Below are 23,290 nucleotides of genomic sequence, written 5' to 3'. Positions count from 1 at the left end.
CAAAGAATGTGAAGTGTTAGCCAGGCAGGGCATGGGACGAAGAAGTACTTCAGACAATGAACAGCGTTTCTAAAGGCCCAGAGGTATGAAAGAATGAGGCTTTCAAGGAACTGGGTGAAGAAAAGTAGTACTACTCAGAGATAGGTACTGTTTCCATTTAGGTGTATGTACTTCAAGTTTAACTCCACAGAGATACTTAATTCCCCTCAAAAATAGGATGACCCTATTTTAGAGCCTGCTTTTTTTCCCCAACTTTTTATTTAAATTCCAGTTAGTGAAAATACGGTGTAATATTAGTTTCAGATGTAGAATTTAGTGATTCAACACTTACATATGTGCAAATGGCCAAGAGATACATGAAAAGATGCTCAATATCACACATCATCAAGGAAATGCAAATCAGAACTACATTGAGATAAATCACCTCATGCTGCTCAAAAGGGCTAAAATCAGTACAGGAAACAGTACAGGAAACAACAGGTATTGGCAAGGAAGGAGAAAGGGGAACCCTCCTGCAGTGTTGGTGGGAATGCAGTCTGATGCAGCCACTCAGGAAAACAGTATGAAGGTTCCTCAAAAAGTTAAAAACAGAGCTACCTGGAGCACCTGGGTGGCTCAGTTGGTTAAGCAACAGCCTTCAGCTCAGGTCATGATCCCAGAGTCCTGGGATCAAGCCCTGTGTCGGGCTCCTTGCTCGGCAGGGAGCTTGCTTCTCCTTCTCCCTTTGTCTGCTACTCTGCCTGCTTGTGCTCTCTCTCTGTCAAATAAATAAATAAAATTAAAAAAAATAGAACTACCCTATGACCCAGCAATTATACTACTAGGTATTTACCCAAATGATACAAACATACTAATCCAAAAGGATACATGCACCCGGATGTTTATAGCAGCTTTACTTACAGTAACCACATTATGGAAAGAACCCAAATGTCCATCAACTGATGGATGGATAAAGAAGATATGGTATATAAATATGCACAATGAAATATTGTTGTGCCATAAAAAGAATGAAATCTTGCCATTTGCGATGATGTGGATGGAACTAGAGGATATTATGCTAAACCAAGTAAGTCAGTCAGAGAAAGACAAATACCATATGATTTCACTCATATATGGAATTTAAGAAACAAAACAAACGAACATGGGGGGGAAAAAGAGAGGAAAACCAAGAAACAGACTCTTAACTAAGAGAACAAACTGATGGTTACCAGAGGGCGGTGGGTGGGGGGTGGGTGAAATAGGTAATGGGGATTAAGGAGGGCACTTATCATGAGCACCGGGTGTTTTGAATGGAAGTGTTGAGCCTCCTCTTTTTCTAGACAGTATAATGAACATCTTTTAACATCATTAATTATTCTTCTAAAACATAATTTTTAGGGACTGCAAAATATCCACAGTTAGAGCTACTATAATTTGTTTATCCAATACTTTATTTATTTAACTTTTCATTGTTTTCAGGTTTTTTTCCCCATTAAAAATAATGCTGTGATGACCATTGAACCAATTAAGATTCTTTAGTCATAGGAAAAAGAGGGAGGGAAGACATCTAGGGATCTTAAGCAGAGAAGAAATGGGGTAGTTGAAAAGCTAAAGCGCACAGCTTAGAAAGGATAGAATCCAGGGCAGCATGGAACCCAGGGGCAGCACCCATGACTGTCAGCTCAAAGTGCCACTCCATTGAATAAATCTATTCCAGCCACTCTTCTTGCACTTGGCCATACCATTCAGTTTCCAGATTTCCATGGAGAGAAACCCCAACTAGCCTATCACTTCGTCTACTGAAGGGATATCAGGGAACCTTGATAAACAGTATACAATTATGGCTGAATCATTTCCTAGTAGAAATCCAGATGCTATAATCAGGAGGAGGAATTTAGGGCACAAAACCAATAATAACCACAGCAAACATCTTGCAGATGAATCTTTGCACGTCTTATGATTATTTCTTTGAGATAAATTATGAGAAGTGGAATTGTTGGGTCCAAGAGTAGGCAAGAATTTGAGACTTAGATGCATATTACCAAGTTATTCTCAAGAAAGTTCATTTCTGGCAATTTATTTTTTCTCTTTTTTTAATTCAGATAAAATACATAGAACATAAAATTTGCTAATTTAACTATTTTTAAGTATACAATTCAGTGACATTAAGTACATTCACAATATTGTGCAACCATCTCTGCTAGTTCCAAAATTTTTCATTGCTCGGAATAGAAACCTGTACCCATTAAGCAGTAATTCTCTATTCTCTCCTCCCCCACCCTCTTGTAACCTCTATTCTACTTTCTGTATCTGAATTAACTTACTCTAGATGTTTCATATAAGTGAAATCATACAATATTTGTCCTTTGTGTCTGGCTACTTTCACTTATATAGTGTTTTCAGAGTTCATCCATATTGTAACATATGTCAGAACTTCGTTCCTTTGTTGACTGAGTAAGGTTCCACTGTATGGATAGACCACATTTAATTCATCTGGTGATGGATGCTTGGGTTGTTTTCACCTTTTGGCTATTGTGAACAATGCTATAATTAACATTCACATACAAGTGTCTGTTTGAGTCCCTGATTTCAGTTCTTTGGGGTATATTCCTAGGAGTGAAATTGCTGTGTTGGGGGTAATTCTATGTTTAACTTTTTGAGGACCTGCCAAACTGTTTTCCACAGTGGCTATACCATTTGGCAATTCATTCTTAATATTCAGCACTAGGAAATGTTTCAATGACATGCTAGATCTTCATGATCTGACTATCAAAGTTGTTTAAATAAGAACAGATAATGCATATTTGCCAAAAATAACTCTCACTGAAAGCATATAACTTGGCTTCATTTTTACAGCAAACCTCTCAGTTCTGTCCCCAGCATTTTGGAGCCAGACAACATCACCTACCTTGTCTCAGTGAACAGTTTTAAGGCAGGTCTTTGTAATTCTTTGTGCAAACTTGTGATTGCTTTCACTTACAGTATTCCTGAATTCTGAGTCATACCTCAGTACTTCTGGTGCCCCTTGAGCAATCACCGTCTGGGCTGCATTTCCAGGTTGCAAGTTTTCCTGGGTCTTGATTCCACTCAGTTCTCTGGTTTGGGCATCATCCCCATTGTCCTGAGCTAGAAGTTCCTCGCTGTTCCCTCTGACTGCATCACAGAGCCCCACCTGAGCCAGTGCTTCCTCCCACCCTTACTTAAGGCTGGGATTGATGGAGCTGAGTACAGAAAAACTTTGTAATTTGTTTCAAAGTAGATTGCCCAAAATCCAGTTGTGGATAAGACTGAGTAAGAGGAGCAAGGGCAGGAGGCCAGATTAAGGGGAAAATGGGTACCTCTAGGCCCCTCTAGTACTGCCTCTTTATCAAGCACCTTTATGTTGTAGGTGCTGTGTCAGACTCAGGCACACAGCTCTGAGAAAACAGTCCCACCATGATAGAAGTCATAGTGTAGAAGAGAAGAGACCTATGAACCAGAAATCCTACCCATAAATGTGTAAATACAAACCAAATCAGGCTTCCTATGAGAAACCGTTTCTGCTGTTCTATGAGAACATGTAACACAGAAAAGTGACTTAGCCTAGGCAGGGAATGGGGGTGGTCCAGGAAGGCTTCCTTGGGAAAATTACCCTAAAGCTAACATCTGAGCTAAGAGTTAACAAAGCATATGTGTGTGCCCTAGTGATCCTACATACTGGGGGAGGGGTGTGTGGGATGGGATTGGTGGGTAATTAGAGAAACTGGAAGGCCCTAACTGAGGTTGGGAGAGAGGAGAAAAAAAAATCAATGTCCCTGAGCATAAAAGGCCAGGTTGGAAAGGCAGGGTGGTAAGGGGCCAATCTATGTTAAAAACCACTAGTTTTAGCCCCTGGTCTCTAGCCTATAAGCAACAGGAAACCATTTGATAGTTGTGAGTAAGGTGGTAAAAAAAAATTGATAGGAGGGAATTTCATCCCCTCTAGGGAGGGCAGCAGGGAAAATTGTAGCTTTTAGTATTTCCAAAGATGCTTTAGTCACATGGAAATTTTGTGGATCTTCCCTGCAGCTCCCTTTCTGTGGAGGAAGTTGGAGCCACGGGGTTCTTGTCCTCACATGTGAGCTCTGGCATACTGCCACGTCTAGTGCAAAAATCCACGGCGATGTTCCACTTCATTTCTTCTTGGCTCTCTGAGGTCAGATATCTAGATGAAGGTGGCTGTTGGTGTAGCATTTGTGACCATAGAATGTAACTAAGTTTTTGTGACTTTGGAAGCCAGACAAGAAGCTCTGTGAAGGAAAAATATTTGTCATTTTGCTGTCCATTCCAGTGCATTTATACATCTCACAAGAGGGAAACATTGAGATTAGACAAGATTAGGCAGCTGCAACGAGGCCTGTCAGTCCTCAGGAAAACTATAACCTTTGAATCTTGCAAAGTTATCATTTCACTTCCATTCAGCCCTAGATGCCCTCCCATCATCTTCAGGAGGGGAATCTTCATTTGATTATTCATTCAAACAAACATTTATTGAGTGCCAATATCTATGTTCACAGGCACTGGGGCCGCAAAGGTAAGCCTTGATCTCAAGGAAGTTTCTTCCAACCAACCTTAATCTCCCAACACATGCACACACACACACCCATGCACGCACGCACACACACACACACACACCCAACCCCCCCCTCCACACACATACCAGTTATGTTTATGTTTTCAGGGAAACTTGCAACAGAGCTATGTACTTACTGGAATGTAACTATTTTCAGGAGGCTAAAAAAGTATTTCAAGGAATAAAGAGAAGAATAAACAACATGCATTAAATATTTTATTAACCAGGCACCATGACAGATGTTTCCAGATATATTATCTCATTAAACCCCCACAAGGAGACTGAAGTTTAGAGACAATAAATCACTGTCCAGCATTTGAATGTGTATCTTTCAACTCTAAGCGAATTATTTCTCCACTTTCGTTTCTCTGTGAAGCTTTCCCTGAATCTCCTGGCCATAAATAATCGTTTCCTCCTCTGAATTCCTGAAGTACTACAAGTGGTTTCTGCTCATGTGGAGTTTACTTTAGTCAGCCTTGTTTTACAGAGAATTGTTTACATGTATCTTGACCACTAGTTCCTAGAGGATGGGAAGATGTCTTGTTCATCTTTGTATCATCCAGACTCAACAGGATACTTTGCAGGCCACTAATATGTGCTCAGGAAATGCTTGTAGAAGGAAAGAATGTATTCATAGCTCCCTCACCTTTTGATAAGCACCTAGGACCATAGGTCAGCACCCCTCCCACCCTGAGTGTATAATAAAGAGTGTCATGGTCATGCAGTGTAGATAACCCAGTCTATTAAGCCCTGTTCATACCTCCATAACCAGGTGCCCCCTGATGCCATTTCAGCCTAGTAGTGCACAACTCTGAACTACTATCCACTCTTAGGAAGCTGGATTCCAGGTTGAGGTCTATGCTATGAAGTCCTGGCAATAAGCTAGGGAATTCTGGGGCCATGGGGACTCAGAACATGGTCTAGAAAAAAGGATGGGCCTTTGGCTCTGTGGACTTCTTACCCCATGGAGAGGGGTGCTGCTGAAGGAAGACCAGAGCTTAACTTTCTAACACAAGGGTCCCCTTGCCCAGCTCTAGAGTAATGGAAATAATAAATGTGAGAAGTAGTGAGTGAAGGAAGTGAATAAAGACAAACATTTCAAAACTATGCATTGGATTTGTATGTACCAAAAATAAAAAGAAACTTCAGAACTTAATTTCAGGGACACATTAGGAAATATCTATGCAGTGTACATTTGTCAGGTATCACTATCGCTCTGTGATTGTTTTCTCTCAGGTATGTTCTGTGCTTGTTCCTGGAAGAACTTGATCTTAGTAAGTTTTTGCAGGCTAGGGTTGGGTTAGGAGGAAGTGTGGTGGAGAATTTAAGGGATACACTGCTCTTGTCTTGCCATAGCCATCCCATCCTCTGGAATTAAGGATTTGAGCATTGAAAAAGCTCCAAATCCGGGTTTCATGCTCATTTTCTGTATCCAATCAATCACCATGTCCAATCAATTTTATCTCCTAAATATTTCTCAAATCCCTCTTCTTCTCTCTAATTTAACTTCCTCACCTTAATCAAATGATCATCATTTTTCTTCTAAACTAACTTCCTAAATGGTTTTCTCCAATCCATTTTCTGCACAGCTGTGAAAGTCAACTTGCTAAATGTAAATTGAATAATGTCAGTTTTTCTGTTAAAATTCTACAGTGGCTTCCCATTTATTTTAAGACAAATTCTAGAATCCTGAGGTCTACAAAAACTGGCCCTGCCATCCTCATCTTGTCTTTGCGCTGAGCTGGTCTGCTTTCAGATTCTCAAGCATTCCAGACTCCTTCTCATCTCAGAGACTTTGCGTAAGTCTCTTGATCAAAACACTTTCTATCCCCTCCCCTCTTTTCCTCAAATCTTAAATGAAGTCTCTCACTGCATGAAAGACTTCTTTCCTCACCCACCATCCCTCTGCCCCTACCTAGATGGGGTCACAAGTTCTATTAGATTACAGTCTCATAGATTTCTCCATTACCATTACATGATTGAAATTAATTAATTGCTTAACTCCTTGGCTTAAGGACTGTTCTTCTTGCTAAATATAAGCCTCCAAATAGCAAGAACTGTGTGTGTCTTATTCACCACTCTATCCCTAATGCCTAGCATGGAACCTTAAACATAGCACACAGTCCATAATTTAATTCTAGCCACACCTGAAAGCCAGGTGCTCTACTAGGCATGGGCTATAGCAATGGGTAAGTAGTCTTTGACCTCGAGGAGCACACAGTTCTGTGATTAACCCAGTAAATTTTGCAAAATTGTGTCCATTTCTTTCTCTTTTCCCATTAATTGTGGTTCAACTTACTCCATATACTGCATTGTCTAGCTTTCAGACAACAATTGACTTTTTGATAAATAGTAAGGAAAAAGAAAAGATTTAAAACCTCTGTCTTTTTAGTGTCATCTATTATTAGTTTTCCCTCTCCAGCTAATAAATGGACACTATTTTTCTTCTACCTCCTCATATGTCTGATACACTTAAAAAATCTCTGTTTGTGTCTCCCTTTGTCCCTTAAAAATTGCAATGTGTTCCTTGCTTTAGATTTTTTTTATTATTGACATAAAAATCCATTATATTAGCCTTCCTTCTTGTTGACCCTTACTGTCTGAAAACTTCTATTTATATTCCATCTTTCTTTCATATAATGTCCTGTTGTTAGGTATGTATGAGCATTCTTTATTTTTTCCTATCTGTTCTATGCATAGAGGTCATTTTTTTCTACATTTTCATGTCATTTCCTTAAGAGATAATTAAGGGATCATTTAATTTGCTTAGTTTTATTTATGATTATACAAATGGAACATATTCATAGGAAAATAAAAGAAAGAGGAGAAAGGGAGGGAGAAACGATCAGGGGGAGGCAGGTGGGGAATATAATTTGATTCTGTTGAGAGCTGGTGTACATGAAGGAGAGATAAGGACAGAGAGGCAGGGATGGTGGAATTTTTAAAAAGAGGTAAGGTAAATAAGGGAACTGAGAAGAACAAGGGTAAGAGAGGAGTCTGAAAACAATACATGGGACTCAGTAAAGGTGAAATTTTCACATTCACCTTGACTTTTAACCTACCATCAACTGACACCAACCCAAATCCTCCATTCCCCTGAGGGAAGAGATGATGAACTAACAGCATATCACTGTAAACCTATCTCTCTTTGGGCAAAACATTTCAAAGAAATGCCAGCTTATGTGTGGATTGACAATGTCATCTTCAGAAAGGAAACTCTGGTAAACAAATGCATACATAATTTTCCTTTATTATCTTCTTAATATCTTATTTGACATGTTCAAAAGATTATCAATGCCTACATGTTACTTTGAAAGCAAAACAGTAACAATCAGCACCTGTGACTCCTCCACCACACAGCCCCAAATCTAAGATACTACCATCAACCTCTATATTCTCCTATTATACCATTCCCCTGATTCCTCCTGCCCCACTCAAGGTGACCATTATCCTAAGTTTCATGTTTATCAACTGATTGCGTATACACCTATATACACAATGTTATCACGAATGTATGTGCACTTAAACAATATGTCTATGAGCTATCAACATTTTTTTTAAAAAGCAAACATTTGCCTACAGCATCTGAGAAACACACAACTATTGCCTAGATCACATGCTTTACCTGAGCACTCTATCCGTGAATTCCAGGAGGTGGGGTGGGGTGCGGTGGGGTGGGAGATGAGAAAATTAAGGCTTTTGTAGATCCATGGACACTTTTGAAAATAGAATTAAAGAGATCATCACAAATAGTTTGCACAGAATACCAAAAGGAAAAGCAGAGAAAAAAGGGGAGAGAAGAAGTATAGAAACACTTTGAAAGTGCTTACTCTAGAAATGGAAAAATCAGTGAATGTGCCCACAGAGCAAGTTTGGGTCTTAACACCAGATTCTCCTTATTGCTTATGCTTACTACTAAATGGTTAACTAAAACTCCTAAAAATAAAATGTTTCCTGATTTCAGTCTCTGAACAGAAAACATTTCCATGTTTTCTCTTCCTTTCAAGATTTGTTTTCATTGTGAGAGATCTAGGATACTTTCTTAATAGAAAAAAATTAGATTGTGAACTTTGAAAGAAACAAACAAAAAAAACAAGAAACAAAGAAAGAAAAAAATTCCCTGACTGGAAGAAGTTTACTTTTCACTGCCTTCTATATTTATGAGAGAAGACTCAATATTATAAAAATGTAAACTCTTCTCATTTGAGCTGTAAATTTATTGAAATTCCCAAGTCCCAGCAGATTTTGTTTAGATATTTAAGAATCTGATTCTGAAATGTCTGTGCCTGAGTAAAGGCCCAAGATTAGCAAAACCAGTCCTGAAGAATAAGATAGGAGATGTTGCTCTACCAGATTTCAAGACATATGTAAAACAATGATAATTAAAACAGTGCGGCAGTGATACAGGACAGCACAGTGGGACAGAATAGAGAGCCCTGAAACAAACCCATGAACATATGGAAGTTTGACAGATGACACGAGGACACTTCAGACCGCTACAGAAAGAAGAGACTAGTTAGTAAATGATGCTGGTATAACTGACTATCCACATGGAAAAATATGAAGTTAGATACCTACCTCACACACCACACCAGCAGATCAATTCCAGATTGATTAAAGATTTAATGATTAGAGGGGGGAAAAAACCCTCAAAATTATAAAAGAATATAAAATATCTATGAATTGGACCTGAGGAAGGACTTCTTAAACAACACACAAAAAGAGCTAGACATTTTATGCCCACTGGCTTGGCAAAAATTCAGTCAGAAGATAACAGGTGTTGGCTAGGAGAGGGAACTCATGCAGATGCTGCTGGAGGAACTGTAAGTTGAAATAATTGAAATCACTTTGGAAAAGAGTTTGGCCTTATCCTGAAGTTGAGCCTTTGTCTACTTGGGTATGACACAGCAATTCCACCCTTAGGTATGTACTCTAGTAGAACAGTGCTTCTTTAACTTTCATGAGCATCAGAATTACCTAAAAAGCCACACAATTTGGGGGCCCCGCCCCCTGGAGATTCTGATTCAGTAGGTCTGGGATAAAGTCTATGAATGTGTATTTCTGAGAAACACCCTGCTGCTGAGGCTGCAGCTGGTTTCCAATCACAGTTGGAGCAATGCTTCTCCAGATTTCTTCACTTGTGTCTTGGGAAATAGGAATAAGACAACAAAGGAAACTGTCAACAAAACAAAGAGGCAACCCACGGAATGGGAGAAGATATTTGCAAATGACAGTACAGATAAAAGGATCTATAAAGAACTCCTCAAACTCTACACACACAAAACAGATAATTATGTCAAAAAATGGGCAAAATATCCAGGATCTATAAAGAACTCCTCAAACTCTGCACACACAAAACAGATAATCATGTCAAAAAATGGGCAGAACACATGAACAGACACTTCTCCAATGAAGACACACAAATGGCTAAAAGACACATGAAAAAATGTTCATCATCACTAGCCATCAGGGAGATTCAAATCAGAACCACATTGAGATACCACCTTACACCAGTTAGAATGGCCAAAATTAACAAGACAGTAAACAGCAAGTGTTGGAGAGGATGTGGAGAAAGGGGAACCCTCTTACACTGTTGGGAATGCAAGTTGGTACAGCCACTTTGGAAAACAGTGTGGAGATTCCTCAAGAAATTAAAAATAGAGCTTCCCTATGGCCCTGCAACTGCACTACTGGGTATTACCCCCAAAGATACAGATGTAGTGAAAAGAAGGGCCATCTGTACCCCAATTTCATAGCAGCAATGGCCACAGTCGCCAAACTGTGGAAAGAACCAACATGCCCTACAACAGGCGAATGGATAAGGAAGATGTGGTCCATATACACTATGGAGTATTATGCCTCCATCAGAAAGGATGAATACCCAACTTTTGTAGCAACATGAACGGGACTGGAAGAGATTATGCTGAGTGAAATAAGTCAAGCAGAGAGAGTCAAGTATCATATGGTTTCACTTATTTGTGGAGCACAAGAAATAACATGGAGGACATGAGGAGATGGAGAGGAGAAGGGAGTTGGAGGAAACTGGAGGGGGAGATGAACCATGAGAAACTATGGACTCTGAAAAACAATCTGAGGGTTTTGAAGGGGCCGGGGGTGGGAGGGAGGGTGAGCCTGGTGCTGGGTATTGTGGAGGGCACGTATTGCATGGAACACTGGGTGTGGTACATAAACAATGAATTCTGGTACACTGAAAAGAAATTTTAAAAATTTAAAAATTAAAAAAAAAAAAAACCACACAACACTAACTATCTGATGCATTGCTGGGTGAAAGCAAAGGGAATGTGGATGAATAATGTGAGGAAGAAATCATGAATATCAGCCACTACTTTCTGATCAGAAAAGAGGACCATAATTTTCTCTTCTTTGCTGTATTATGGATGTTTATAAATATAAATGTCATTACTGTTAAAAAAAAAAGAATATTCAAAGTCACATTGTTCATAACAACAAAGATCTGGACACAACCCAAATATCTATCAGCAGAAGAATGGATAAACAAATTGTAGCATGTTCACACAATAAAGTATCATACAGTATTGATAATGAACAAACAATAAGTACAGATAACAACCTGGATAAATCTTAGAAGCATAATGTTAAGTGAAAAAAAGTAACTCACAGAAAATGACATCCAGCATGATACCACTTTTATAAAGCTAACAGATTAAATAACATATTTCTTAAGAGCAAATGTATGGATAAAACTAAACTATGAACTAAAATGTGAATAGAAAACACAAAAATGGGGAAAGGAAAGAATCACCTAACAAGATGCCACTGCCTGGGTGTTAAGGTAGCTTTTCAGGTGGGTGGCAGGTTCTCATATGCTTCAGAACTCTATGTAAGTTATATGTATATGAAAATTTTTTTATGAATATTTGTCATACATTATGGAAAACGTATACACAGTACACATAAGATGGAAAACAATTTTTAAATCAGTGCCAGACAATCAGGTAAGCTAAATGAGACAAGATTACAAGGAAATGAACATTTTCATAACAATTAAAATAATCATTAGACTTGGTAAATTACAGAAATGATCCTGGAGGAAATGTAGAGGACAAACTTGAGATGTCCTCTTGCAGAGGGAAAACAAGAAGATTAAAAAGTGATGAGAGGGCGCCTGGGTGGCTCAGTGGGTTAAGCCGCTGCCTTCAGCTCAGGTCATGATCTCAGGGTCCTGGGATCGAGTCCCACATCGGGCTCTCTGCTCAGCAGGGAGCCTGCTTCCCTCTCTCTCTCTCTCTCTGCCTGCCTCTCTGTCTACTTGTGATCTCTCTCTGTCAAATAAATAAATAAAATCTTAAAAAAAAAAAAAAAGTAATGAGAAAGGTGATGATAGATGCGCAGGCCCAGGATGGAGGGCTCACAACAATGGTTTTAGGAGTCTTCCTAAAACCATGAGTGGAGCAAACAGAGAGGAAAAAAAGTCAAAGCTATATTTAAAGAAAATCCTCATAGGTTAAAAAAAAAGGAGGGGGGCCTTAGTCTTTCTTTTTTTTTTTTTTGAAATTTGATGTTTTGTCTCTTTTATTTTAAAGATTTTATTTATTTATTTGACAGAGAGAGATCACAAGTAGGCAGAGAGGCAGGCAGAGAGAGAGGAGGAAGGAAGCTTCCTGCTGAGCAGAGAGCCCCATGCGGGGCTTGATCCCAGGACCCTGGGATCATGACCCGAGCCGAAGGCAGAGGCTTTAACCCACTGAGCCACCCAGGTGCCCCAGGACTTAGTCTTTCTGATCAAAAGTACTCTCCAAATCAGCAAATTTAATGCAGAAAACCACATTGACACATTTCTGATAAAAGTTCAAATATCAAGGATAAAGCATGACTTCTATAAGCATTCTGGCAGAATACAAAAGATAGAAAATAAATAAGCTAACCAAACAGAATAAAATTCACACTAGCCTCAAATTTCTCTGCAACAACAAACAAGACAAAAAGATTTCAAAGTTCATTTAGAAAAATAAATGGATATGACTAATTAAAGAAAGTTTGAACAAGGAAAAATTATAAATGAAATGAACTTGAACCTCTAGATATTAAGATGTTAACTATAATAATGAAAATGATGTAAAACTGATAATATAATATGTTATATTACATATTATAATGTTATAATATATATTATAGATATATTTATATGTTTTTACATATATATAAAACTTGGTACGTGATCAAGATGTGTTTAAGAATAGGTTATCAACTGTATGATTCTACAGCTAGTTGTTGTAAATAGTTTAGAAAATAATTAGTACCATACAGCTAATAGTTTTCAATGAATTAAGAGGTTACACTTTTTTTATATAAATTTTTTTTAATTGCTTTTCAGTGTACTAGAATTCCTTGTTTATGCACCACACCCAGTGCTCCATGCAATTCATGCCCTCCACAATACCCACCACCAGGCTGGCCCAACTTCCCACCCCCCAAGAGGTTACACTTTTAAATGATTATATAAAAAGAACTAGAAGAAATATCAATGAAGATTGATCTGATCTTTGTATGAGAAAGGACTTTGTAAGAATAAAAGAAGTGAAAGAAATAAAAAGAAATAAATGGATATATTTGTCTAAAATTTTCTTGAAAAATTTTCCATGTCAAAAAAATCATAAACATTGATAACAAGTAAGCTACAAACTTGGATGAAATATAGTTGTTCAATATACATTCTAAAGACTCTTACCAATAATATTAAAAGATGTATTACAAATCAATAAGAAAAAGGTGGATATCCCATTGAAAACAGGGATGACTGGATAATCACTTCACAAAGTTTACTGCAAATTAAAAATACAGAAATTGTCATCAAATAAGAGCAAATAGAACCAATGAGTTTTTTTCATTTATATGATTGATGGTGATAAAATATTTGGCATTTTAAATATTAGGAGACCATATTTAACAGCCATTCTGAGGACACTTAGAGTTAACTAAGGTAGGTGGTTAAGCAAGTCTTATAGCTCACTACTCAAGGCAGACATAGAGCTATTCTGCCAGCAAAGGGACTTTGAGACTTTGTTCTGATTTATGCAATTCAACAGACATTTTTAAGCAGCTGATATTATAGAAGACCACACAAGGGGGGAAAAAAAAGAAGAAGAAGAAGAAGATCATTAAAAGATTTCTGCCTGGAAAGATGAAGACTGAGAAAACATGCATGATGTCTTTAAGACCTTGAGTAGCATGTCCACACTGAATGGCATGGTTCTGGAATTCCAGAATTATGGGGAGGGAGGAAACCCCCAAACAAATTAGGGAGCCCTTTTTTACATGGGGAGTTATAAACACTGAAGTCATTACCCCAGAATTGGATATAAGAGCAAATACAAAACAAATACAAAATATATCTTGTATCAAGTATAAAAACAAAATATGATAATAGCAAATACCATAGAAATTAAGATGGCAGTGAATAGGCTTTGTAAGTTCAAATACATGTGTGGATCACAGATTGAATATTTATTAATCAGTTACAAATGGATGACAGAATGGCTAAAAACATCACATTCTTTTAGTTTAGAATTATTCTTTTTATTTCAGAATTATTGAGGATGACCAAGAAGTAGCACCATGGTTTGTAAACATTCTTCTGTTTGCATTTCTGACTCTGGAATCCAGGACCCTGGTCTCTTGCCTGGAGGACTTTCATCTCCCTCCCACCACACTAATAGTGTTTAGTGACAATATTGGGAGGATGACATTTGGATTCTTTTACTGACGACAATCCTAAAGATTGGAAATCTTCTACTCTACAGTTAATCACAAGTCATAGACCAGTGCAAAAGTCAAGTCATAGGAAAAGAAAGTTGAAAATGTAAGGCCCCAAAAGGTTATTATTTCGTATGTGAAAAACTTTGATTCATTTGTTTTGCATGCCTGTCTGGGTCCACCCAACTTAAATTTCCCCAAATTCATTTGGTCAGTTGAAAAGGTCACTTTAGACAGTGCCATTTCATTATCAACCCAAGGTAAGCACTTAATTGAGTTGACATGCTTACAGGATTAGGGTCTCTTTAGTCATGATTCACTGTACCCCTGGTAAGAAGTGGTTTCTGGCCTATGTATTGATATGTTTACTCATGACAGTCAACATGCTTCTTTCTCTAACCCTCCACCTCTCTATTCTCCTCAGGACTACTGGCTCTCTCTCCTTTACAAGCGCCTGATCGGCCCCAAAGTCTTGGCTGTGCATGTGGCCGGGCTCCAACGGAAGCCCCGGCCAGGCCGAGTGATCCGGGACAAATTAAGGATTTATGCTCACTGCACAAACCACCACAAGTAAGTTTTCAGAGACACGTCACAGAAAGCCACTCCCGAGGGGCTTCAGGCTTCAGGCCCCTCTTAGAATTCCATACCATTTGGGACCCCTAAAAGACTGACTGTAAACTGCTTCTGGAGTCATTATACCTGCTCTTTGCAGGTTTCAAAGGACCTCTGATAAATAGCTTTTTCCCCAGGTAAAACCATTTTCTCACTCTCAAAGGATTGATACACAAAAAGTTCATAAAAACACATGCCATTTGTTCATTTACTTCTTCATCCAACAAATTTTTATTGAACATTTTCTCTCTTCCAGTTGATAAGGCCCATGAGGCTTTTTGTGTGTACCTACACCTGAACCAAAGCTAGAGATACAAAATGTGTTCCTATGATCCAGCAGCAGAGCTTGAGGAAATAAGTCTACATTTCTAAGGTGCACGCTGGAGAGCTCTCCCATTAGAAACCTAGCCCTAGACCTGTGTGTCCCAAGCTGGAAAGCTCAAAGGAAGTTATGCCAGCTTTAGAACCATTTTCAGAATTTCAGAACTCTTTCCAACTATTTTAAATCTTAGGAGGTTAAATAAAGACTAGGCTTCCTTTTTTTACTGGGCTGGACTTAGAACAATGAGTGTGGTACAGTGTATCTATCCTTCTCTTTTTGATGGGAAGCACTGGTTGTCATTGAAGTTGTCTGTAAATAAACAGGAAAAATAATTATCAGTAAATAAATAAAGTAAGGCAGATAAAATTTTAAAACATGAGGATCGGAATGTAAAAACTGAAAACAGATCCTAAAGCCAAACCCATCTGACCATATTTGGCTTTCCTACATCACTTCCTGTTTAAGGAGCAGAGTAGGCAACTCTGAAAAAGAACTCTTTCTCTTAATGCCAGTGGAGGATGGGAGGAGGAAGCCAGTGCCTCCAGCCAGAACTTTATTCCGGTGGGCCTATCAGGGGCTGATCATGGGCAGTGGATAGCACAAAGAGCTCCAGTGGTCAGGTTACAATAGACGTTCCTTCTCCTTCCTTGATGAGAGAGGAGCCAAGTCAATTAATTTATCATGATAAGATTTTTCAAAGAATCACTCTGAACATAGTGGGGCCAGGGGCCAGTTGTCTTGTCTGTAGATACAAGTGCCTATTGTGGATGAGAGGAGGCTGGTTTGGGCCGAGGCCAGAGGCTTTCAACGTGCCTTTTGCTCAACAGGAAGCTCAATCCAATACCTGACAGAGAGTGACTGCTTTATGGCTCTGGCTGGAGTTATCTGATCACCACACAAGGATACATTGTACTCCTTGTCTCCACCCTGGCCCTGAGGTAACCACTCAAAAGGAGGACCCCCAGCTTCAAGAGAGAAATATTACCCTTGGCACCTTTTGTCTCCTTTGGGAAACACATCAGTTGTGCCCTTTATACAATTGGTCTGAGGAACCAGGGGGGAAATGTCAGTAGTCATGGGCTTAGCAGGATTTCCATGTCCTCACAGAGGGCTCCTCACATAGTCTCATCCCAGTGCTCATCCTCACATTCTTTAACATACTTGTGGGGAGTTGTCACTAATATTCTAAATATACCATGAACTCAGGGCCAGTGTCTCATTCATTTTTGTATTCTTGGTGTCTAATATGGTAAACTATCATGAAGACCTCAGGAAATGTTTGATGAATGAATGAATGAATGCATGCCTGCAGAAACAGGGCATTAAGACATCATGGATGATTTACAGTTCTTACTCTCTTCCCCTTTGATATCAGCACATCATCCAGAACGTGGTGGTGTACTAGAATAGCTAAGAATTCTACCATTCACTAGCAGGAAACCTTAAACCAGTCACTAAAATCATCTGGATTTAATATTTTCTCTAATCACCAGCTCTCCTCTGCTTTCTGTGGGAATCCACTTCAGAACCTCTCTGGGGAAACAGTGCCACTGTGCTCCTGTCAGTACCGCCCCTCTTCCCCATTAAAAAAGGAAGACGAGACTTGAGTGATCTCTTGCTCATATGGCTGTACTGAGAATAACAGGGTGGAAGGTCTTTTTGTTCCTATTAGAAAGTAAGCCCACAATGGATGCACAAGATGTCTGGGTTTGTAGATCTCCTCCATGTCTGTGGGTGTCAGATGCCCCAGATAGGTAAGCACAAAGGTAGGACAAGTGTGTCTGCTCCTTCTCCCTGGGAAGCCGTGTGCCCTGCCTGCGCCCCTCATATTCCACGACAGTCATGAGGAAGCATTGCAGATTCACTTGGTTTATTCATGGTCAACAACTCAAGGTCACAGAAATGTCCCAGAGTAGGCATGTTGGCTTTACACTAGTCACTCCTGACCAATACTCTGAAAATATATATCCTTGGTCAAAACAGGGATTGGGTGAGAAAGTATAAACTTAGCAGTAGAACAATCCAGAGAGACTGTTTATTGAAACAACTCCTGCACTCCAGTGTAGACTGGGCACTTGCTTTGTGCCGAGCATCTTGCCAGATATCTGCACTTATATTATCAGACTGAATTCCAGAAGTCTTATGGTATCACCCCTCTATGCAAATAATAACAGCATTAATAATGCAAAGAATTTTACACTTGGGAAGAACCCTCAGAGATCTTTGGGCCCAATGTCCTGTGCAGCAGAATTTCCCTTCGCAACCTCCTTGGCAGTTTTGCAAGCTCTATTTGAATACCTCACTGCCTTTCATGGCACTCTCTTACATTGTGGTTTGTTTCTGACCTAGGAGAGTGGTGTGTTTTATGATCAATTGAGGATCAAAAGTTCCGTACGCACACCAATACCAGCATGTGCTCTGCTGCCTTCTGTTCTAGAGTCAATAGATCAGGAGCCCAGCAGCATGGCAGTTCTCACCTTAGATGATCTTATTCAGAGAACAAATACATTTTGACTGGGAAACCTTGTTTTTTTATAAACCATTTGGCTGAAACAATGTATGTTTCTGGGGAGGAGCTGAGGTCTTAAGCCAAGTTCAGAACCAATTGGAACCTGGTGGATATTGAAGCAAAATTGAGCCTTTTGGGGTTCAAGTTTGTTTACTATTGGCAAAACATGACTTCCTGTTTTTTAGAAGAAAAATTTTTAAAGGCTCATAAAAAAGGTTCCTGAGGCTTCTTGGACATCAAATGACTCTTACAAAACAATATTTTGATGAGTTAAGTGTAAATGAATCAGAAACATGTGGATTAAATTTCCCTTAAAATACACAGGGGCTTTGAAATTAGGAGAAAAAAATGTTTGGCAAAACATGGCCTGACTTTTACCGAACCCAAAAACTTTGAGTTAGATTTGGAGTCAATGGACCAACCCAGTTCTCAAACACATGGACTTTCACTGGAAATGACCATGGATTCCAAAGCACCATCTTCTCTTTCCTTTTCTTGCCTCCCAGCTGCACTGGAGACATTTCTAGAACAGTGACTATTTTTTATCTGGAAGTCAAAATGCACCTCTCCCTATGATGTCCCCCACCTCTTACATTGAGGATACCCCACTTTGAGCCTTCCTTCCCTGATTCACTTCCTCTTACCCCCATGGCATCACAGAGAAGATGTCAAGCAGCAAAAGAACAGCCAGAAAGATGAACTCCAGATGCATGGATTCCCTGCTGAGGAAGAAGTCTCACCATGAGTGAGACATGGGGTAAAGTAGATGTTCTACCAAGCAGAAAAGGACATTCACTAAGAGAACCAAAAGCCACCAGACAGACCCTATCTTCATAGGCAATAGATACTCCTCCAGATTATTTTTCTGTGGGCAGAGAATATATATTCTTTAGGACTCTGGATTCTCGGCACAGTACTTTCAGGTTGTTGCTACACTCCCCAGCCAAGAATGTATTTTCATAGCCAAATGACCTCTGCTTAAATCCTTGCCCTTCAGCCAAGCAGAAGGGATGGCTGAGGCAGTCTTCAATGCTAGTTCCTACCTGAGGAGGCTCCATGGATTCTGTGAAAGCCTCTGCTCAGGGGTCTCTGAGCTGGCTTTCAGTACTGCTTTGTCTCCCCCAGGGGAACTATGTAAATGGAAATCAGACCATTGCCAAGCAGCTTGAAAAGACAGCTTTCCCTGCAGCAATGCTGTGATTTCAGGTCTCCCTCCCACCCACCACTTCCTGGCATCCCACCCTTCTCCTCTTCAGTCTCCCAGCGCTCACCCTGCCCCAGCTCTGCAGAGGAAAAAGTCGTAAATGCAAGCATGAGGCTCTCCCTCCTCCACTGATGGCCTTTGAGGTTATCTGATGGTAGTTAGCAAAAGAGTTTACCGCAGTCTGGCAAAACTGGTGCCCAGGCATGCCTACTTTTGCTCACACTGAGGCCCAGAGTACCCGTAGTTAATCAGGTTTCGCTCAATTTCCTCAGCAAAGCTAAGCTTAAAGCCCACCAATGGAATATAGTTGGTGTTCTTTTAATGACAGCAAATGCAGGACACCAGCTAGCAGCATCTTCTGAGCTCTGGTAACACAAGTCTGCTCAGTAAATGGGCATTCTTTTCTGACCTAACTCAGCTGGCTCCAAAAACTACTTCACATGCTTCAGAAGATTAAGAAGGACCAGAGAAGGAACCAGGGAGAAAAGTCATATAATAATTTATCAGAGTATCAGTGCAGGCCTTCAGAAAGCCTTCGAACACAGTAATGTGCCCTCCTACAGATGTAAGGAAAATTATCTGACACAAAGTCAATGGAATATACTTTGGGAATTCTTCTTCTAACCTTAATGGATTGTTCTAGACAAATGGTTCCCAAACTCAATTCATCTGCCAAATATCCTAGAAAGACTTATACACACACACACACACATACACACACACACACAACACACACACACATTCCTAGCTCCCATCACAAACAGATGGAATCAAAGTCTTCAGGATGAGTCCTAGCAACTGTTTTATTAAAAAACAGAAACAACCCAAGTTATCATGTTGACCTGTCCTTAGTCACTCTACTCTTAATTAGCACCTTTAGAAGAAGAGGTGAGTAACCCAGAGGCTAAGGGATGCTGTTTCTGCAAGGAATGATATTTTCCTCTGGGCAAAGTTGACTTAGAGTTTCTCTAAACTCCTCCTTTGAAGGCAGGACTGGGTCATTTCTTCTGTTTCCTCTCATTAACCCATCCAGATGGGGCCCTAGGGGACCCCTTAGAAACAAAGTCTTTTTTCCTACAAGAAAGAAGGAAATCATTATAGTTTTGTTGATACATGCTGAACGGCTCTTGCATGTAGGCATATAGTTCTTCCAGCCTTCTGAACATCCTGTGCTGGTTTAAAAGGATTCCAAAATGCTAATAGTTTTATAATCTTGGTGTAGGTAAAACAGCAAAAGCTGAAATCAAAAAGATCAATAAATTTGGCTATCTAAGAGTTTTAAAGTTTCATACATCAGAATACAATGTCAACAAACTGAATTGATCAAAGAAACCTGGGGGAAATTTTGCAACATACATGCAGACAAAGGATCACTATCTTTAATAAATAGTTTTTATAAATCAATAAGAAAATGGGCAAAGAACATGAATAGCCAGTTCACAAAAGAAGAGATAAAATGGCAAACAGGCAAATGAAAACAATGCTGCCCCTCAGCGTGAATTTTTTTAAAAATGCAAATTAATACAACACAAAATCCCACTATCACCTCTCAGATTGATAAGAGTATTTTAAAAGGTTAATATCCTTTACTCTTTTTTTAATTTAATTTAATTTATCTATTTTTCAGTGTTCCAAAATTCATTGTTTATGTACCACACCCAGTGCTCCATGCAATACGTGCCCTCCTTAATACCCACCACCAGGCTTACCCAACCCCCCCCCTCCGCCACCCCTCCAAAACCCTCAGTTTGTTTCTCAGAATCCACAGTCTCTCATGGTTTGTCTCCCCACTCCAATTTCCCCCAACTCACTTCTTCTCTCCATCTCCCAATGTCCTCTGTGTTATTCCTTATGCTCCACAAGTAAGTGTAACCATATGATAACTCTCTCCGCTTGACTATTTCACTCAGCATAATCTCTTCCAGTCCTATCCATGTTGATATAAAAGTTGGGTATTCATCCCTTCTGATGGAAGCATAATACTCCCTAGTGTATATGGACCATATTTCTTTATCCATTTGTTCGTTGAAGGGCATCTTTGTTCTTTGCACAGTTTGTCGACTCTGGCCATTGCTGCTATGAGCATTGGGGTACAGATGGCCCTTCTTTTCACTACATCAGTATCTTTGGGGTAAATACCCAGTAGTGTAATTGCAGGGTCATAGGGTAGTTCTATTTTTAATTTCTTAAGGAATCTCCACACTGTTTAACAAAGTGGCTGCACCAACTTGCATTCCCACCAACAGTGTAAGAGGGTTCCCCTTTCTCCACACCCTCTCCAGCACTTGTTGTTTACTGTCTTATTGATTTTGGCCATTCTAACTGGTGTAAGGTGGTATCTCAATGTGGTTTTGATTTGAATCTCCCTGATGGCTAATGATGATGAACATTTTTTCATGTGTCTATTAGCCATTTGTATGTCTTTGGAGAAGTGTCCATTCATGTCTTCTGCCCATTTTTTGACGTGCTTATCTGTTTTGTGTGTGTTGAGTTTGAGGAGTTCTTTGTAGATCTTGGATATCAGCCCTTTGTCAGTAATGTCATTTGCAAATATCTTCTCCCATTCCGTGGGTTGCCTCTTTGTTTTGTTGACTGTTTCCTTTGCTGTGCAGAAACTTTTGTTCTTGATGAAGTCCCAAAAGTTCATTTTCACTTTTGTTTCCTTTGCCTTTGGGGACATGTCTTGAAAGAAGTGACTTCTTTCAAGACATGTCCCCAAAGGCAAAGGAAATATCCATTATTCTTAAAGGTATGAGGAAATGGGTGCTCTTGTTGTTGAACAGAGCAAATTGGTACAAGCTTTCTAGGCAGTTAACATCAGTGTTAGCAAAATGTGTGTATCAGTCAGGATAAGTGAGGTTATGCCATGATAATGGAGGACCAACAAATCTCCATGGCTTTCGATAAAAAAGTGTATTTCTCATGCATACTACCTGTCTGTCATGGCTCAACTGTGGCTCTGCTCCACATCGTCTTCATTCTGGGTTGCAGGTCAATAGAGTAGCCTCTCTTGAGAACATCGTTGGTCTTCTGGCACAGGGAAAAGAGACATGGCAAAACACAGACTGCCTTATAAAACTTCTGCACAGAAATTTGAACACATCTACCCACATTTCATTGGCCAAAACCAATCGTGTGATCCCTAGGGTTCAACACAGTAGGGACAGAAAATCTTCCCACAAGGAGAGGCTTCACTGGGAATGAACCAGAAGATTTGGTTAGGAATCATGCCATGTGCCTTCCCCTAGTCCTAATGTGTCCAACTTCCAGAACTTTATTTGAAATAATGATGACATGCAAAAAATTTATATACTAGCATATGTAATTTTGTTATGGCAAATTTTGAAAAAATGTAAGTCCCCAAAGGTAGGGGGTTAACTAAATAAATTATAGTACATTTATATAAGTAAAGAATTTAGCATTCTTCTGTAAGTAGAAGAAAATACACTAACATAATAAGATGGGAATATGTTTAAGATGTTCATGAACTGAAAAAACAATGTGGTCTCAATTAGATGAAAACTGAGAAATATATATGTATATATCAAAGTACTCAGTAAATATGTGAATTAATGTTGAATTAATAAACAAAAAATACTGGAAGGATGTTTACCAAAATTTTATCATATCTCAAGATACTTGGATTATAGGAGAATTTTTTTTCTTTGTATTTCTCTGTATTTTTCCCTTTTTTCCCCATGCAGTCAGCATGTTTTATTTTCATTCTCAGAAAAAGATATTTTGTTTTCTAAAGTCATTGTAATATATTTAAACAAAAACAAAAGGAGAGTGGTGGGAAGCGGGTATCTTCTCTGCAAGAAACCACAAACATTAACAGGGAAGCGGGTATCTTCTCTGCAAGAAACCACAAACATTAACAAGGCCTTCTATCTTGAAGGTCAGGGGTGGTCAAGAATCATAAAATAAGTGCCCTTTCCTGGGGCAGTCCTGTTTGGTGCAGTCTATGAATTATTTAGCAGCATCTAACTGACCACCTTATTTCCATCTTACCCTTCTCCATCTCAGTCACAACTATGTTCGAGGGTCTATTACACTTTTTATCATCAACCTGCACCGATCAAGAAAGAAAATCAAACTGGCTGGGACTCTCAGGGACAAGCTCGTGCACCAGTATCTGCTGCAGCCCTATGGACAGGAGGGGCTCAAGTCCAAGTAAGTGCAGACCTAGAAATAGCTTAAGAGCAAGTGCAGCAGGAACTGGAAAGGGAAGGATCTAGCGCTGTCATTTTCCTGCTGCTATTTCACTCCAGGTCTCAGTGGGATGGAGTCAGGGGACTGCTGACTCCCTCTGGGACCCTTGTCAAGCCTGTCCCTGTC

At 39.5% G+C, this 23,290-nt stretch overlaps 1 protein-coding gene across 3 annotated transcripts in view; it reads left to right on the top strand.

Annotated features, from left to right (window-relative positions):
* HPSE2 (heparanase 2 (inactive)) overlaps positions 1-23,290 on the top strand; it is a 675,922-nt gene that overhangs the window by 630,748 nt on the left and 21,884 nt on the right. For all 3 annotated transcript variants that reach the window (XM_047703040.1, XM_047703039.1, XM_047703038.1), the window contains 2 exons: positions 14,730-14,875; positions 22,979-23,125. In XM_047703040.1, coding sequence (XP_047558996.1) covers positions 14,730-14,875; positions 22,979-23,125 — 293 coding nt within the window. The remainder of the gene's footprint in view (positions 1-14,729; positions 14,876-22,978; positions 23,126-23,290) is intronic.

The sequence above is a fragment of the Lutra lutra genome, chromosome 14, assembly GCF_902655055.1.
Source record: "Lutra lutra chromosome 14, mLutLut1.2, whole genome shotgun sequence".
NCBI lineage: Eukaryota > Metazoa > Chordata > Mammalia > Carnivora > Mustelidae > Lutra > Lutra lutra.
Note: the sequence above shows the minus strand (reverse complement) of the source record. Positions and strands in the feature narration are given on the sequence as shown.